Source organism: Coturnix japonica, chromosome 1, assembly GCF_054131305.1.
Source record: "Coturnix japonica strain WE chromosome 1, WE-NBRP24, whole genome shotgun sequence".
Classification (NCBI taxonomy): domain Eukaryota; kingdom Metazoa; phylum Chordata; class Aves; order Galliformes; family Phasianidae; genus Coturnix; species Coturnix japonica.
This window is the reverse complement of record NC_140663.1, coordinates 21,630,700-21,645,819: the sequence shown is the minus strand read 5'-3', so window position 1 is coordinate 21,645,819 and position 15,120 is coordinate 21,630,700. Positions and strand designations below refer to the sequence as shown.

General features: G+C 37.7%; 1 protein-coding gene across 3 annotated transcripts in view; it reads right to left on the bottom strand.

The window, feature by feature from the left end:
* Positions 1 to 284: 284 nt before the first annotated feature.
* Positions 285 to 15,120, bottom strand: part of CTTNBP2 (cortactin binding protein 2) — a 76,726-nt gene continuing 61,890 nt past the window's right edge. For all 3 annotated transcript variants that reach the window (XM_085528026.1, XM_032442906.2, XM_015853526.3), the window contains exons 15-23: positions 13,103 to 13,255; positions 12,636 to 12,823; positions 10,630 to 10,808; positions 7,369 to 7,574; positions 6,972 to 7,157; positions 5,527 to 5,584; positions 4,464 to 4,596; positions 2,620 to 2,721; positions 285 to 1,850 (exon numbers count right to left, since the gene is read on the bottom strand). In XM_085528026.1, coding sequence (XP_085384152.1) covers positions 1,698 to 1,850; positions 2,620 to 2,721; positions 4,464 to 4,596; positions 5,527 to 5,584; positions 6,972 to 7,157; positions 7,369 to 7,574; positions 10,630 to 10,808; positions 12,636 to 12,823; positions 13,103 to 13,255 — 1,358 coding nt within the window. In that variant the 3' untranslated portion in view covers positions 285 to 1,697. The remainder of the gene's footprint in view (positions 1,851 to 2,619; positions 2,722 to 4,463; positions 4,597 to 5,526; positions 5,585 to 6,971; positions 7,158 to 7,368; positions 7,575 to 10,629; positions 10,809 to 12,635; positions 12,824 to 13,102; positions 13,256 to 15,120) is intronic.

The following is a 15,120-nucleotide window of genomic DNA, read 5'->3' as shown; positions in this document are numbered from 1 at the left end:
TCCACGTGACCCATGCGCTGGAGTGTCCCATTTGTCAGCACCAAAATTCATACCACAAAAAGGGATTCTACAGAAATCACCCTTGAATAATGCAACTGAATAGGTGGGTGTAACCACTGCTGGTGCAAGAAAAAATTCAAGTGTTAATAGAACAGTGGTCACTGACAGTGACAGCGCTTCCTAAATACACAGCGAGGAAATGATTACAGACATGAACTCCTGCCAGGCCACAGCTAGGGAGATAAAACACACACACAAACTAAGAGACAGAAAGATGGACAATATGCCGTACAAAACTTTTATTGACATGAGTTTGGGCTGGTTGTTTTACATAGAAAGGTGAGGTGTTGGGAAGCAGTTATGTTGACTTCTCCTCTGCCAGAATTACCTTTGGGACAAAAGTGACTGTGGAGATGGTGCACACAGCCACGTTCTGCCCACGGTTGTCAGACCACCTCCTGAGAACACAACAGAGAGGACAACCAGGTCTGACCTCAGGGTTACCCCATGTTTTCCACTACCTCCCCCATGAGGTATCCAGACAGGAGTGCTGCCGCTCTGCGCAACACACAGCTGGGCAACTGCAGCTACGTCAGGGGAGGGCGGGCAAATACTCCTTTCATGGACACTCCCCATCTTGGGAAAATGCTCTACAAGATTTCATTTTATCTGCAACTCAAGTGTCATTTCACAGCAATTACATCTTCAATCCACAACAGAAATTGACAATTACACAGTAACTCATGTTTTTGCTGCTCCATTCTCTCTGATGATACTGTGGTTAGGCTTCGCTCACATTCCTTTCTGGTAAAATCTGCCTCTCTAAAACACTATTGCCTTTTGGATACCCTTAAAACACTAGTGAAGCATATAAATTCCGCAATAGTAAAAAATAAAAGCTACGTTAATAAATGACCGCATTGTCTTCAATTTACCAAAGAATAAGAGTCTGAGAAAAATAACTTTTATTGCATTTTAATTTCTCAATCTCTTTCCTTTTTTTAAAAGGTAAAAGTCATAACATAAATTCATGACAGTTAAGATGAAGAGAAGCTTGGGAAAAACAGAATCACAATCCAGCAGGCAGATGATGGGGAAATCAAAGTATTAATATGGCTTGGAGCTGAAAGTAATTGATCTGCGCTTCTGATCATCTTAGTTATTGCCACATTCCATTGATTTTCATTAAGTGAAGATAAAAACGTCTTTAAAATGCATGTACAATAGCTTTAAGCCGTTACTGTACACATTGTGCAACTCATCTGAATGCAGTTCAACACTTGAGCTTAATAGAATATATATTTATGTACAGCATATACACAAACAGAATCGCGTGGTAATACCCCTGAATGTCATCATTTAAACAAGAGTTGTTTTGGTAACAGAAAGAAATCTAGGAAGGTGGCAGAGCTGCCCATATCTGACCTCTAAATCCATATAATTTCCAGCTGATTTACATACAAATGAAACTGTGGTCCTGTACAAACTTTACATCACAGGGAGACAGTTTATTAAAAAAAAACAACTACTATTTACATATTTGAGAGCTTGTTTTTTGCAATAGAGATTGTGTGAACACAGAAAATCATATGGTAGGCAGGTTTATTGTAAAATTTTTCTATTCTTTTCTTTTTTTGTGTGTGTGCAAATTCCAAATCTCACTTTTTGTGTCGTTGTCTGCCTCTATTTGCCTTGTATTACTGCTGCTGCTTTTTTTTAGTACTCTGAGAAGGCTGGGTGGCTTTACTTCTCGGTACAGGAAGAAAAGATTTAACTCTTGAACCACCCAGCTCCGTCTTTGATTTGCTGCTTTCTACAGTTCGACTGCTGCTGAGAGGACGGATTCCATCCTGTGGATACAAGAAAGCATTTCTGTTCAAATAATGATTGTAGACAGAGCTGGAAAACAACCAGCCAACCAACCAACCCGCCCCCCGCACAGAACCTCTGCCATTAAGAGTCTCTCACAGATGAACATGACAGTGTCTGACTGCTCGGTGAACAGTGTTGGTTTTTTTTCCTTCTGTAATGGAAGTATCATAAACATATTATAATACCAAAAGAATTCAATGAGATTTTTGCATTGGCATTCATAAACTTTCAGTATCATTCTCAAACATCTCAATTTGAGGAGGTATGTCTTATGTTGTTAGCAGGAGTTGTAAAAGGGAAAAGAAATGACTAGGAAAAATTTACAGCTATATATCACATGATGCAATCATCGTTACTATATAAAGCTCTGGTTTGGATTGCCTGAATTGAATGTTCAGAGAAACACTCAAAAGCTGCACATCTAAATGTGCGTCTACAATACTAAAATTGCTGCTATCCATTGGAGTTTGCCCTCTGGGTTTTAAGTAAAATGACAGAAGATGGCTTTATAGAAATATGAAAACTGTGAAATAAAACCATCCATTGTTTAACGAATCTTTAATTTACATTAAGCCACATGGAAGGAACACGGCATGGTGTGCCATCAAGTTTCCTATGGTAACAGTTTATTCTTGCAATGATCAGGGCACTGGAGCGCTAATTCTTGGGATCCAATCAGGAGCTCAAATTTTAGAGACATCTGATGTTTAGCCACATTCCCTACCCTGCTATAAAATTCTTACCTACCTTTTGTTTCGTTGTTTTACTTGGATTAGTACCACTTGCTGAAAATACAGGCTTGTTCTGAGAGTTACTGAACATCAGTAGTGCATCCTTAGAATCTGCAATCTAAAAAAAAGATTAGAAAAAGGCAAAGATTTATTCACAGCAGAAATTATGTTTTTGTTTTTTGAGTTTTGGAATCTTGACTCAATTATCTTGCAGTTTCTATTTAGTGTTATGCACAAACATCCAAAGAGTTTTAACTACCTCCAAGGATGTTACAGAAAGGAATGGTCATGTTCTCCTTCTCCCATCACATTTCTTTCCTGATACTTTCCATCAAAACTTGTGACCATGCAGCAACAGCTACATTATGATCAGCCTTCTGACCTCACTGAAACCTTGATATTTTGTTCTGGGTTGAGCTGACCCGACTCATTGTGCAACTGCAAAAGCACTCAATCCCATCACAGCAGAGGTGGCAGGAACATACGGTGAAAGAGCTAATTAGAGAGCTGATGAACTTATTTTGATGGCAGCCTAGAATTACATCACACAAAGCAAACATGCGACAGCATCCTTACTGCTGTAAGCTCTACTAGGCAGCTGGGGAATTCACATCAGAAATTACAATCATGGCTGGTTCCACCCACCATGAGGAAACTGAACAAAAGACAGTGACATCTATCTCCTTCCTCATCTAACCCGTGTTTCCTTGAATTGTCAGCAACCAGCAATTGCATTTTAAATGTTACTAAACACAATTTTAAGTTGCCATTTGTTTTAGCACATCCCATTTTGTCAAGTGCCAATATAGTAAATCCCTGCTGACTAAGGATTATCTGACCAGTGTGGGCCATGCGACTCACCCAAGTATTGTAAGTTTTAAAGTAAAATAATAAAATCAAAGATCAAAAAAATTCCACAACCAAATAATCACCCCCTGAAACCAACAAAATAACATAACGAAGGATGTAATAAACAGGTTGAAAAATCTTCCCAAACATACATTTCTTAATAAAAATACGGTTATCTTCAAGAACAAGCAGCCTGTTTAATATGGTAAAACGAATGGAACTGCTGTTCAAGGAGAATCTGGAGGATACAAAGGACAGCCTGAGCTGACAGCAGCCTGGGACTGAATAAGAGTGCTTGCTCTGGGGTTCAAAATACGTGGATCAGCTACTGCCGTGTGAACACTTCTATCAGGGGAACATGGAAAAGAATACATAGGCTCAGCTACAGCGACCTCGGGAAGCTTTTAGTATGGAAGGAAAGGTAAGAAAGATCCATGTCTCTGCCCTCTGCTCCAAAAGCCTTCCATAGCCACTTAAAACCCACTCCTATCCCAAATTTGCAAATCTTTCAAGCTTCTTTCCTATTTTTGTAGGAAAAGAATACTGCCAATCCATTCTTTCTTGTGCGGGGTAGCAAAACCTAATTTTGCTTATGTGAACTTAAAACCAGTTCTCTGATGCCTAATGGGATTACAAGAAACAAAATGCACAGTGCCTATGAAGAAACTCTTTATGGATCTTTTAAGACTGTAAGAATGTTTCCCAGAGGAAGATGAACAATAATGCAAAGAATGCCACTGTCTCTAGCACTTATGAACTAATACATTTTAGCTTCTAATGCAAAAACCTCTATGATTCAAGACAGCGAAGGTGTAATTTAAAATAACACATATTAAACCTAAACTGTCTTCCTCAAATGTACAATTTACTAGTTGATTTGGGATTATTGCCAAATAGCTTTATAATTTTCTTCAGTTCAGGTAGCGTCTGTAAATGAAAAAGTTATTTGAACCATTTAGCTAACAGCTGCATATACTAATGATGTAAATTATTTAAGAACTTTGTGTTTACCTTGCTTATATCAGGCTCAGACTTGCTGGAGCACATACTTTGAAGTTCCTGGACAAGATCTACTTCATCGTCAGAACCAAGGGACAGCCTTTGCTCTAGATTCAGTGTTCTCAACTGATCTTTCTCTGAGGATCTAGTGAAAAAACAACAGCAAGAACAACAACAGCACAAACAAACCGAGAGGGAGAACAATGAGAATTAAACCATTGTACAGTTTTGAAATAAATGCTATACAAAACCAAAAAGTTTTTTCTTTCCAAGTATTTTTAAACCCACCAATGGAAAAAGCTGTCTAACTCAGCAGCGCTAACAGTTGCCAATATTTGCTATATCTAAACAAATGTCATTTCTATTCAAATTATTCTCTCCATTTGGAAATCCTCTAATGGAGGATTCCTTTAACCTCTGCCTTAAAAGACTCCTCTTTTTTTCAATGGAGCAATCAATTTTATTCTCATCTCTTTTTTGGACTTAATTCCAAGCACCTAGGCTTTAAAAAAGTCAATGTACTGGAAGCACAAAGAATTCTGTGCTGTTTGTGCCTGTGAATGTGGTGGAATCAAGCTTTCAGATGGAAGTAAAATCTCAGGTACAGACCCTGTGACCAATTCATATCCTTCTATAGAGAAACTTGGTATTAATTGGACTGAAGTGCATGTATGGAACTCCACATTTCCATTCAGTAAGCCAGAAGAGCTAGAGGAGAGATTTTTTTTTCATTGTAAAGCCATGTGAAAAAAGCTTAAGGTTGGCTTTTTGTGGCAGAGTATTTGTAGTTATGTAATATTCTTAAGTCATAGGCTATTCTGTTACATAAAAAGAACAGAAAGAGCTGCAAGGTTTGAATTACAGAAATGGATTCTAAAATTACACTGAAGTACACAAATTTTGTTTTCTCTCAGACATGAAATTGAAAAGCATTCTTTTCTTCAGACGTAAAGCCAAAACATTATCATACACAACCTCTTCAGCTATTCATTGTAACGTGCAGGGTTACAACACAATTTCAACATCCTTACTGTTTTCTAAGTGTTACACATGCCATGGATGCCATGCCACTTACTTAGTGGCTAGAGAAGCTCTTTTCTTACTGTTTGGTTGCAACATCGTCTTGGATTTTCCTGCAGAAAAAAGAGGTTGACTTATTAGTGGATTATTATGTTTGCTAAATTCTGCATTATAATATATGTGATAAATGCAGGAAGGTTTAGCTATTTATTGGCTTCTTACGCCAATAAAGTCTTCTAAAGATTGTAATACTTTCCCTTGAAACTTGTTAGAGTAGCTCTAGGAGCAGCTAAGATGGCAGTGATGGCCAGTCCTTTCATGGAAGACAGAACAAGAGTTCTCTGTGCGCGGCACACTTTCTGGTTTTCTCAAACAGAAGCCACTTGTTAATGGGAAAAGATTTAACTTCATTAAAAAAAAAAGACAACAACAAAGAATAACACTGCCTACCCTTACTTGGAATAAGAAAAACATAGAAATGAAAGGCTACTCTAACCAAAATTCAATGTTTTTTTTTTGTTTGTTTGTTTTTTGTTTTTTGTTTTTTTTTTTGGACAGTTATTAACTTGATTTCAAAAGTATCTCCAGGTCCAAAGTATGTTCAGCCATCCTACTCCAGGTTATGTTCATTTGAGTTCTTCACATCCTCTTAGTGGGATTAGATTTACTCACAAGTGAACTAAAGAGCAGAAGTGGGATGTTAGATTTGCAGTTCAGCTAAAGCAGGCGTCTTTCAGAACAAGAGCTGAGTTCAGCCGAGTTAAAAAGTACTAAACATCAGGTACTGCTTAGACTTACAGTCTCATATAAAGGTAATCGAGGCTGGAATCTTACTGTTTATAAAATGGGGGACGAAAAGCTTCTCTGAAAGCCAATGTAAGTAATTTGATTTTGTCCCCTACAAGTTTTCATGTTTGATATGGCATTCCAAAATTCTCCTTCCAGACAGATGTGTACTCATAGAAGAACAAATAGGGCATCTGCATATATCCAGATGACAGCCATTCATAATAACTGCTTGTTAGATGGCTTATGATCTTGAGGTGAAAAGACATTTTAGAAGTGTCAGCTACTACTGTAACTTGCACATGTATACAGAAAACCAAACAAAACCAAAACCCCAAGGCATTGTGTGTGTGTTGGAAAGCAGATTGAAGGGATAGAGGAAACAATCAAGTCTAGAAGTCTTCTCACATCCAGGAGTAAGGAAGATCACTGTAGGCAGTATGATGTGAAACCACTGCTCTATCATCTCCCATTGTCAGAGATCAGGCCTGCCTCACTATCAGACAACAGGAAGGGCATTAGAACAAACAGAGAAGAATTAGGATACTTCATTGCCACAAAGAAACAACTTGGAGAAAAGGTGAATTTTTTTTTAAACCAGTAAACAAAAACTCAAGTGCTATTCAATAGAAAATTATTTTGTGTTGTGGAAGAAAGTCATCCATTTTATACCCCACACTCTTTCCCCCCACAATTCAAAATAGAAAACGTTACCTTCACTACCTATATCCTGCTTATTCCATGACTGAGAGGACAAGTGGCCTGACTTTTTGCGAGGACTTGTGCTCACTTTTCTCCAAGAAGCATTCTCTCCTCTTTTCTTACTACAGTTTTTGTAGCTCGAAACCACGGATAAGGGAAAAGTTCCACCCTTAAAATCTGCTATGTAATTATCTAACTCTGAAACAAGAATAGAACACAGTTATAAAGAACCAAGTGTTGCAATGAGCGTTTCTTTGGCTACTATGTACATCCACATTAGCTTTTAACCACACGCCCCCCATCATAACTAAAATTAAGTCTCATGGAAATTTTATAAAAGGAACCAAACATTTGTAAGCTTCACTTTGGCAATACACAGCCACTTGCTTTCCGCACTGCTCACACTTACCTGTTCTGGGCAGAGGACAGCCATGCAAAACGGCTTTATTTAGCAAGATACTGAGAGCAGCTTTAACAACAGCTTGTTGACCTTGGCTAGGGTTTTTTTGGGCTATTGTTTGCCCTGGTACAGACAGTCTTCTCACAGAGGCTCTGGAGAGTATTGCTTCTTGAACTCTGGGAGCTATCACAACATTCCACAACTTGGACATCCACCTGTAGATGATGCAGAAACGATCCTTTAACCTCAGAGAAAATGAAGAAAACTCCAGATTTTACACTTTAGTTAACATATCAGATTTTGTGCTTTCAGGAAGCTCGTATATTTTGAACATTATATTCCATATCAGCAAGGCACTGACTTGATTAAGGCAGATTTCATTTATTTGCTTTATATTCAAATGTTTGACAAAGCTTTTTTTCACGTTGCTTTGGCAAACACTTTACCAGCTGATGCTTCTCCTCCTTCAAATATCAAGGCAAAATATCCTTTTTGTGCATAGGTGTAAGGCTGTAGGGTTTAAAGAACATCCCTGAAAGATATATAAGCACCAGAAACACCCTTCCCATCAACAACAAAAACCTTTCACCTTTGCCAGTGCATGGAGAAGTTTCCATGCTTGCAGGTGTTCACTCATAGCCTATCTGCTGCCAGCGTAGGAAAGAGAAGCTATTCATTCATGATTGCATCCTTTCCAACACTCTTCCATTTCCAAGCTTGTCCAGCTTACAAGACCTTTCTATTCGTACAGCTGCATCACTCTCATTTTGTTTATTTGATCTATGGTGAACTGCGTTTCCAGGATGCTGTGGATTTTCCGGATTGTCTGGAATTTAGAAACTGGGACTGATTACAAAAAATTGATTCGATGGGACGTGGTTCTTGTGGGATTTTAGCTTAAGAAAGAAATGTTGCACCTTTTAGCACAGAAGTGAAGAAGAAAATGTGTATTAGGAAATAAACAAATGATAGTAGTCACAGCTTAGAGTTCTCAAGGGAAAAAGGCTAAGAGCAACAGGAGTAAGGCACATCTCACATCTATAATGATCTTTTTAAAATCAAATTCAGTTCTCTTTTTGTGGGTGTTTGTTTGTTTGTTTATTTGGTTTATACTGCATGAGTCATTTTATATATATATTTTTTGGTTAGTTATGAAACACAAGACCAAAAGTTGGTGACACATAGCCGTGCAACAAAGCGCTAAGATTGAAAAAAGTTGGGTTACTTAGTAAAATAATTGGTACTGTTCATAAAATAAGCTGTACAATACATATTTAAGATATTCCTGGAAGCTTCCTTGCCATGATGTTACAGACACCATTCCATGAGTCTAGAGTTTGCTTCTACTATCTGGCTTAAGAAAGTAAACACTGTTATACTGTAACTGCTGAACTATAAGCAGAGCGTGAGAGGTGAAGTTATGTAAATTTGTATTATGTAAATATGTAAATAGCAATACTGCTAGCACAAATGGTCAGAAATGAATGTGGCAAAGATAATTAATTTGGCTCATTTAATGTAGCTGTTGATGGGCTGTACAGTGCCATCCCCTCTGAAATTACATTCCAGCCCAGTGTTTAAATTCAGTCCTATGTTTGGTTTTCATTTCTGCACATCTTGATCAAGACCCCAGTTCTTTGATACAACAGATATTTTGGAAAGACAGAGTATCCTCCACCCCTGTAAATAAGCTGTGAAAAGAACCTCTTTCCTGTTGGAATACCATCATTAATTCTCTAGATCAAAAACATGGGAAAAAGTTGCCGAAATTTTCCTCATTTATTCAGTCTATGCTCCAAAACATGTGAAATGCATGAAGCAGCACACAGCACGAAACAATTTCCTGTTCTGCCTCTTCCCAGTGGCTGGTTTTACCACTTACCCTGTGCTAACAGCCAACTCAGAGAAAAATCTGTTTCTAGATAGCTGTCTACTGTGTTCATGTATTGAAGTGACTCAGCGAAGCTTTAGCAAATGCAAAAAGCAGCAGAATAGCAGTGATAGCAGTGCAGAGGAGGGGCAAGGGGACAGGAGTTGCTAATAGACTGAAGTGACACCTACCACAGAGTTGCTAATTACATTTATTTATTGCTGGTTACATGACTATACTGTTAGGCGTTGTGCAGCTAAATTAGAAGTGGCTGGTAGACACTCACTGCAGCTGTACTTTTTAATTATCGCAGAATCACAGAATGGCCAGGGTTGGAAGGGACCTCAAGGATCATGAAGCTCCAACCTCTACCCGACAGGCAGGGCCACCAACCTCTACATTTAATACTAGACCAGGCTGCCCAGGGCCGCATCCAACCTGGCCTTGAAAACCTCCAGAGACGGGGCATCCACAACCTCCCTGGGCAGCCTGTTCCAGCACCTCACCATTCATAGTAAAGAACTTCCCCCTGACATTCAACCTAAATCTTCCCTCCCTCAACTTAAAACCATTTCCCCTCATCCTGCTATTATCTACTTTTTCAGAGAGATGAAATTGATAATAATTGATTATTAGCAGGCAAAAGCTGTGTTAAAATGAAGAGTCAGGTGGCATGTCAGTGTTGTAAAAGACATGATGGGGATGTGGTAATTATCTCAAAATAAAGCCTTGTGAATCCAGTCAAAGTTATACTTAAGACAAATCTAACCTCAGAAATGCATAGCTAAGATATCTATCATAATTCTTTTATTTCACTGGACATCTAACCACGTATCTATCATAATTCTTTTATTTCACTGGACATCTAACCACATGTACAGCTAAAAAGTATGTATCTGCCTTATTAACTTGGCTAATACAACTATGAAACTGTATGCATTTAAAAATGATAGCAGATGTTAGAAAATGTGAGAAAACATTCTACTTCTCCAAATTTTTTTTTTTATGCAACTTCAAAACAAATCTATCAACTTTTCAACTTATAATTCTTGATTCTCATTTTGATCTGCTCCCCAACAAACAGTTTTCTTTATTTTGCTATCTGCAAATGAAGAGCATAACCTTTAAGAGGTTGAGCAAAATTAGCCATTTCTGTACCCATGCTACGTTAGAACCTTTGTGTAACTGAAAGGACTCAACAACAACAACAACAACAACAAAACAGTTCCAACTTCTGTCCTTCAAATACCGAACAAAAGTCTTAAAGCTTTCACTAACTTCCACTTAAATACTTACAAGGATGCTGGGTCAGATGAACTTGGGGAGAAAAATGATTACTATGTTTGTAATAAGTACATAGGTTGCACTGAACAGTGACAAACAGGAAACAGAAATCTTACTTCACTGTTGCTTGGCCATGCCCTGGCACCACTGGACAAGAGAAAAAATGTTTTGGCCCCATAAGAGCTTCAGGTGCTCCGAGGCGAGATAAGCAAGAGTTTAGCTGGTGCCAAACAGCGAGAATCCAGTCTATGATCTTGCACACAGGATCACATGGCGGAGGTAGTTTGCCTCTGAACTGCAGGAAGAGAAAGAAACATTGACACAACTTTAGTTCTCTGCTGCAAACACTTCCTCTGAGCACTGCAGGAAAGCTCGTCTGCTCCCCCTCAACTTTTTCTTCCTTCTCCTATCAGGAAAGTCAAGTGCAGACAACAACTGGTCAACATTTCTCATGGAGTATACTGAAATCTTGCTATATTAATGATGCTGTCATCATTCGGGTAGGTAAAGGAGTTTGGTAGAGAAATTTTGATCCAAGCCATGTCTCTGACCAAGTCAGAACACCACTGCTCCCACAGTTATCTGCTTTCATGTATTGCTTGGCCTTGTACTCAGCTGAGGATAAGTCCTTCTCCCTGATCTCAAATGATCTACTATCAGAGTGCCCCTGACCTTAGATCAGGCTTAGATCCCACTTCAGATCTTCTCCAGTGTAGGTTGTATTCTCAATCTTTTCTCCTCAAGTGTATGGAGAATTCTGATACACACTCGCACTGCACTACCCTCTGGTCTATATCTCATTTCTATCACTATTGTGTGTTTGCAAGACAGCAATTTCAACCATCCCACCTCCTTGCCCACACACAATTGCTACTTGCTGTCATTCTTTGAAAGGAGTCTGGAAACCATTCAGACCCTCAGCCAGACAGTGACTCACCATTTCTGCCTACCACATCAGTGCAGACATAAAAATTTAACACTTATGGAATAAAAGTAAACAGGAGAAAAAAGAACCTGAAAATAAAGTAATCTAAGTAATCTGTTAAGAATTTAATTGATACATTTCACTTTACTCCCTATTTATATTCTGTACCCCTGTTCCTGGTAGTCAAAGAATATTCAGGACTGTTTTAAAACTTTCTCATTATCATGATTGAAATTTCATCTTTTCAATCTCTCCAAGTCAATAAGCCTTTATAGATGAGAATTGGGGCACAGGGTAAAAAGGATGACATCTCCAAGGATAGCCAAGATACGTACAGCTGTACACTCAACTGACACTAGTTTTGCTGTCCCGGATCAGAACTCTTTACTACTGACAGTTTTTTTCTATTCCTAGAACAATTTCCCTTTTTAAGTCTGTCCAAAACTCTGCTGCCAAGATTATCTTCCTTTGCAGCTGTTCTGATTAAACTCCCCCTCCCACTCTCTAACACTGCCTGACTGTCTGCAATAGCTGCTATCACACTGGAATGTTTTTGTTTTTTTTTCCAAATAACACTCAAAATTACTGTTCTGCTTTTGGCCACATCTATCTTTTCATTTCCTATCCCCTATTTATTTATTCATCTTAAAACAGGCTTCCATCTTTATTCTCCTTTGGACTTTGTTGCAACTTCAGCAAACCTAATGGCTCAAAACGATTTCCCAAATGATGTTTTTCACTCTTTCCCGTTGAACTGCTTATTAAAGCTCTTTTAGCTGCATAAAGCTTAGACAATACGCACAGGGCATACCACTATCTTATTTTTGATATACAGAATAAATTCCTTTAGAAAGGGATTTTACATTTGCTGAACAGATTTTTACTTTATATACTCACAGAAAAGAAGAAAAAAAATACTTAAGGATATTTCATACAACAGATAAACAACGATAAGCAGTATCATTATTACAGCCATCTGTGTGTTTATGCCACATAACCACAGACACACACCTTCCTATATTAGAGCCAAGCACAACATCCACAGATATTCCAAATATCCCTGTAAATAGATGTGCTTTTGTTTTGCTTTTTCCCTGAAACAATTCAGTTATCTGATCAGCTTTTGACACTACTACTGTACACATTTCAGACTTGGTGAAGAACAGAATCAGGGAAGCTGATTCAAGTTCTGCTTACCTTGTTTATAACCTTTCTTCTCAAAAACCTCTGAAGCAAGCCACACATTGGTTCTCCATCCCACCTAAGCTGAACCCAGCGGAAGTGCTGCTGGACTAGTAGGTCAGATCCGTGAAGATGACACTTGGCGATTGTCCCCAATAAGAAGCAGTTCTCATGAAAGTAAAAGGCACCAGAAGCTCCATTTGCTAAAAGTGAACCATTACAAATTTTACTGAAATACTCAAATGTTTCTACTTGATTTCATATAAAAGCAAGAGGCAGTGACTTTATTTGAAAGAAAAAATAACACAACATATAAATTGCCCTTAAAATTTAACAAGGTGTATTTAACCAATTGCATTTTTCAACAGAAGAAGAAAACAGAACGAATTACATTTTTCTTTTCTGATTTCCCCATTTTTTACGTATTATAATATAACTGAACTGCAATAAAAACATTTATTCACACCAAATTCTTTAAATACCTCTTTGAATAGTGCAAGAATTGTCTGAGCTACGATTCTCAAGAGGTGCCAGAAAATCTCCGAGTAATTCAGATAAAGATGCTCTCTCCAGATTCTCTAAAATCACAATGGTTGTCTTGCTTACAGGAGGCTGTTTAACTGGGACCAGACAAGCTGAAATACAAAAATCTCATGAATGCCTCCTTATGAAAAAGCACTGTTATTTATGTACATGCAACTTTCTACAGATACTCACACAAAGTAAATTTTTTTGCTAATTTTTTGCCTCTTAACAAGGTTGGAGGAAGCCGAACAATGTGCAAAATTAGATGTATGAAAATAGTGGAAAGAATCTCATACAGTGCAGTAGTGAAAAAGAAATGAAGGCCATTGTTAAAAAAAAAAAAAAAAAAAAAGAACACCAAAATTCATGTATAGGAAAGGTTTCCACAGATAAATAGCAAAATAGCAAAGATATCTGGAAACATTTATTTCAATTGCCACTACTTCATCCTAAACTTTTAACATCTACTCTTTCATTCCATTTAGTGATAAATGGATACAGAATATTCTGGGACTATTCTGCATTTGTAGGAAACTTAATCATTCTGAACATTAGCTGTTTGCTTGCTACTTTTGTCTCTTCAGAAGATCTATCAGTACCTCTAAGTATCATCCAAATAAACAGAGATAGTCTAAGGCACAATTACAAACAGTAGCACCTGAATCTAATAAGCATTAAAATTATATGTTATTTCATACTTCATTTTTTCTCCTGACTTCAATGGCATATGTTGAAATCTAAACAAGGAACATGTTGAGTAATAGCTCAAAATCAGTACAAAATCAGTTATAACAATTTGTGGAATTAAAAGAAAAATTAATGTGCAAAAGTCAGAGGAGACCAGAATCTTTGTCATAATATACAAGGCACAAGCACAGAGGAAGTCTGGAAAAAAAATGGATCCATCAAATTATACATTCTCAGCTTGGTTTGTTTAGGCAAAAACAAACTGGCAGAGGACAAAAATGCACTCCAAATTCATGCTGGACATACACTGGTTGTAAATATGACAAAGAGGAAAGAGCAATCAAAAAGAAGTGAGCACAAAAGAAATTAAGAGAGCAAACAGACCTAAACTGGACTTTAAAACTCAGGCTGCCAGTCAGACTTGGGGGGGGGAGGGGGAGGGGAAGTAGGAGAAAGCTACAAAGGGGGTGAATGCAGATACAAAGCTGAGAACTGCTTTCAAACTGCCAGACTGTATTTGAGCCAAAAATAATTTGAACAGTGCTAAGGAGAAAAAAGCATCATCATACCAGCCTTCAGGTTCTTATATTAATGATCTCTGCATAATACATTGTACTATATGTTACACATGATTCCCTGTCATTTTATATATAGCATATATTGGTTTTTGTTGTTATTATATCGCATAGTTGATACTGTAGTTATACTGTGTAGTTGATACTAAGAAAAAAAAAATCAGAGTTCAAATGTATGGGTAAAATGCAGTACGAACAAGTATGCCAGAGAAAATTTACCTCATCTTTCACTTCCATTCCTTCATTTATTTATTTGTAAATATTTTCTTTTTTTTAATGCCCTCCCTTCCACACCTGACCAACCCATATGCCCCCATTCTTCTGGTTCCATACTTCATTTGCCCATTCTCATCGACATTTTTCTTTGACTAATTTGAACTCTTTTCTCACTCTTACCAGTGATTCATCACTAATTTACACAGGTGAAATGTATGGATGACTCTAAGAGTACTTAACTGTGGAGCATCCAAGTAAAGAGACTTTAGTCTACATGTAGCAATTCACACAATTAACAGAAAGTTATTCATTTTAACAGAAATTCAACATTTCCCTGTACGGATGGGACATAATACAAGCACAGTAGCATTTGCCTCCCCAGGCAACAAAAATTGGGCATGTGACAACACATAAGCATCTAGTAAGTAAACAAGCATGTATCAAAAATACGTGATCTGACTTTTTAAGAATTCCTTTTCTGCTGCTTGTATCCCCAC